At 30.7% G+C, this 4,108-nt stretch overlaps 1 protein-coding gene across 3 annotated transcripts in view; it reads right to left on the minus strand.

Annotated features, from left to right (window-relative positions):
* Window positions 1–555: 555 nt before the first annotated feature.
* Window positions 556–4,108, minus strand: part of TRPC1 (transient receptor potential cation channel subfamily C member 1) — a 63,653-nt gene continuing 60,100 nt past the window's right edge. For all 3 annotated transcript variants that reach the window (XM_007126487.4, XM_007126486.4, XM_055085565.1), the window contains 3 exons: window positions 3,711–3,912; window positions 3,224–3,418; window positions 556–2,158 (listed from right to left, as the gene is read on the minus strand). In XM_007126487.4, coding sequence (XP_007126549.1) covers window positions 1,931–2,158; window positions 3,224–3,418; window positions 3,711–3,912 — 625 coding nt within the window. In that variant the 3' untranslated portion in view covers window positions 556–1,930. The remainder of the gene's footprint in view (window positions 2,159–3,223; window positions 3,419–3,710; window positions 3,913–4,108) is intronic.

The following is a 4,108-nucleotide window of genomic DNA, read 5'->3' on the forward strand; positions in this document are numbered from 1 at the left end:
AATATAAGAAGAAATAGCTAAAAGAGTCAAATATCATTGCCACCAGAGGGAGGAAGAAGTACAAAGGGGTCTGATGTTGATGCTTTGCATTTTAGACCTTTGTTGCCATAATTTAAAAAAAACAACAACAGTGAACTGTATACTTTAAAAGAGTGAATTTTATGATATGTGAATTATATCTCGATAAAAAGTATAAAAGTATACAATAATACAATGAACAAACTGTCAATTTATAATCTAATGTCAAGTTTTATTTACCTTTTTTCTTACAATATGCTGTCATTCAAAATATACCTCGTAACTCATGCATACAGTAGGCACTCTATAAATATTTTGATTTAATAATTAGATATTTTTTAGAATGACTAAAAACCCTGATGTAAAATCCCAATTGGGAAGTGCATAATCCCATCATAGACAAAATATATAACTTTACAATAAACATTTTTATAAGAATTTGCCCAAAAAAGGGACCACTTACAATTTGGAAATTAAAAAATAAAAAGTAAAAAGCAAGATGAAACACAACACTAACATATTTCAACAATGATCCCTGGATTGGTGGTACTTATAGACCAAGGGCTACCTGCACCCTGTGGCCTTAAGACCATCTGACATTCAGTTAAGAAGATAATTATATACATAATAACCTCTTAACTGGAAATGCTGCAAGAATAAATAAGGAATAGCCTATGAAAAAATGTTAACTATATCCCTTACATGAGCACAGGAAAAAAATTTAAATATATACTTTATTCTCCAATTTAAAAAGTCAATGCTTTTCACCCTAAGCATCAAGAATGAGCTACAAATAAGCATGAAGTCTCATTTATAGAACTATGTTAAATCCTGTGGAAAATACTTTCGGATATAAGATCAAGAACCTTAGTCCAAAAATAAAACAAACCCTTGCATTAAAGGGTCTTCCAATGTTTACACAAACAAAACAGGCTGTGGCCATACATGACAAAGAAATACCTTCTAAATCTTTATTTTGGGTTAGCTTTATAACTAAGAACATTCACTCCAGCTTGAAAAAAAATTATATCACTTTTATGATAATAAAAAATTAAAAGCCAATAAATACCTAATCTTAGAGAAGTAGCTGTGCAAACTTATAAACATAATCAAATACTCTATAGCTACAAAATGAAAAGTCTACTAACTATATTTTTCAAAAACTATATAATTCTATAAAAATTTAAATACGTGGACTCTATCAATACGTGGAAATGTATATATAAAATACTATTAAGTGAAAAAAGCAAAATTAAAAATATAAAGTGATTACAACCATGTAAAAGTAAATATATTACAGTAACAAACACTGAGGTGAATTTAAATTTATAGACACAAATAGATTCAAACATTCATTAGGGCTTTATCTTTGTTGCTTAAGATTATAACAAAAGAAAAAAGAAAAAACAGACTACTGTTTTAGGTAAACCTATACTCCTAAACAATAAATACCGAACTATATATGTAAACTCCTAAAACAAAGATTTTAAAAAACAAGACTTCTATATCTCAAGTGTACCCTACGGAAGGAGATCAGTCCACATTTGCTGATCTTCATTTTTACAAAACCTTCTGGCAATAGTCACTACAATTCTAATGCTGCCCTTCTTAAGCAGAAAGAGAAAAAAAATTTAAGCACCGTTTAAATAAGAAAACTAAGCAGCATGCTAACAAAATCTATCTACTTAATCTGTTTTATTCCTGCAAAAAGCCACGAACAGAGGGTTTTAAAAAAACTAATCATATATACAGATTTTACATAACATATATTTATGCTATAAATATTTTAAAGAATGGCTTTTACATAATTCTTTATTTCAATATATATCTTACTAATTTAGTTGCAAGTTATACAAATGCAGTCTTTCAGATTTATTATTGAAAATTATTCTCTACGTGATTTAGAAAATGGCTAATTTCTTGGATAAAACATAGCATATTTAGAAGTCCGAAAGCCAAGTAAATCCCTTATTTCATTTCGGAATTTTGACAGATCTTGTCGCAGTTCATTTAGATTTTCCACAGTTGCCTGATCTGTACTTTGCATCTTTTGTCTCATGGAAGTCAAGTAACGATGTACTAAACAGCACATCACTTTTTGGTAGTTTTCATCTCTCTTTTGCTTCAAATTTCTCCACTCCTTCAAAACAAAAAATATGATACTAACAATATGCATAAAAATATTTAAATGAGGTGGATTTTTAAAAAAATTTACAGATACAAACACATATCTTGTAATGCTTTATTAGACTATATTTTTGCCACTACATGTTACAAAATAATATTCAACACATTTGAAACATGCCATGAATATTTATTTTATTCATTTACCTGTACACTTACCTTGATTTAAGATCTTTAGTTTATAGTAGGGATTAGCAAACTATGACCCACAGGCCAAATATGACCCACTTCCTGTTTCTGATGGCCTATGAGCTAAGAATGGCTTTTACAGATGAACCTTTTGTAATCAATTTGATGATGGGGACTACTAACTTTGAACTCCAAATAAACAAAATGTTATTCCCCCCCAAAATGGAATTCCATTCATTAATAGAGCTGAATTATTAAAAAAGTATTACTCAATTATTCTCATATGTTTAATTTCATCAATAAAAATTTTGTGGAAATTTGTTTTCTCTCTTGTTATATTACTACCCACATAAAATCTACAATTTTTTCACAGCCCACAAAGTCTAAAATATTTATTATCCGGTTATTTACAGAAAAAGTCTGCCAATTCCTGGCTTATAGCAACATGTATTGAATTATTCATGTATTGAGCAACTTTCAAGCAGAACCAGAAAAATATGCATTGACTCTGAGTCACTCTTATGCTGACAGCATAAGTATTCTGAATATTTTCCTTGTTTTAAAACTGTGAGATGAGAATTCATGAAAAAAATCACAGCTCTCTCTCCCATTTTCAATAAATATTTTTTGAATCCTTACTTTATGTTAGATACTATGCTATGCATTAGGGATACAGGAGTGAAAAAAAAAAAAAGACAAGTCTTAGCCTTTGTGTTTTTTTAAGCTGTTTTGCTACTTGCTTTATAACGACAACAAATTAGTACAGAGAATGCCCTGTACAAAACAACACAAGTCTTAGCCCTTAGGAAGCTGCATATTTATGCTTTAGGAACATCTGAGATTAGTAATTATTAAAATTATCATGTTGCAGTTCAACCATCTAATTTCTTACCTTTAAGCTGTTCTGCCGTTTAACCTTGCCTTTTGATGTATGAGAGCAAATCCATTTACTGAGGCTACTAATCATATAGCAGATAGTCTTTGGTGAAGGAATGATGTTGAAAGGTGGGGGTAATGTACATTTGTCATCAAAGTAGCTAAGCCACAACTTTGCTCGAGCAAACTTCCATTCTTTGTCTTCATGATTCTATAAGAGGCAAGTGAAAAAGCAACACAAGATATGAATAGGCATGCACACGCGCAAACACACACGGTAGGGCTGGTATGAAGAGTTTAAGATTGTTCAAATATTTCCACACCTTGTAGGTAAAAATTTGGTTCAAGACTTGCAGTTAATATACATTACTTACATTTTTTAAAATCTGTATTTAATTTTTAAATGACACATTCTTAATTCTTTTAAATCTTTGCCTTATCTACTACATACATTTGGTATGGCCTGAAGAGAATATAAAATTTTTAAAAGAATGAACACTTACTGCTATCAACTGAAAACTTTTATGAAGCATTGCTACCAGCAGCTTGGTAAGCACAATCACAACCACAACATTGTATGTCCCAACAATTACAGCTCCGACGAAGGACTGTAATTCTTCTCCATAGCTAAATCTTGTGACAAAGATTGCCACATGTGCTAAGGAGAAAATATACCAGAACAAAGCAAAGCAAGTGCCGATGAACCTGTAAAGACAAATACATTTCTGTTTAAAAGAAATTTTAAGTTAATCAGCGGAAATAAAGAATTCATTTATGTCAACATTACATAAAGAATACATAGATAGCCCAGGAGTAATATTTTTTTTTTTTTTTTTTTTTTTTTGTGGTATGGGGGCCTCCCTCTGCTGCGGCCTCTCCCGTTGCGGAGAACAGGCTCCGG

This window comes from Physeter macrocephalus, chromosome 1, assembly GCF_002837175.3.
Source record: "Physeter macrocephalus isolate SW-GA chromosome 1, ASM283717v5, whole genome shotgun sequence".
In the NCBI taxonomy this organism is placed as follows: Eukaryota; Metazoa; Chordata; class Mammalia; order Artiodactyla; family Physeteridae; genus Physeter; species Physeter macrocephalus.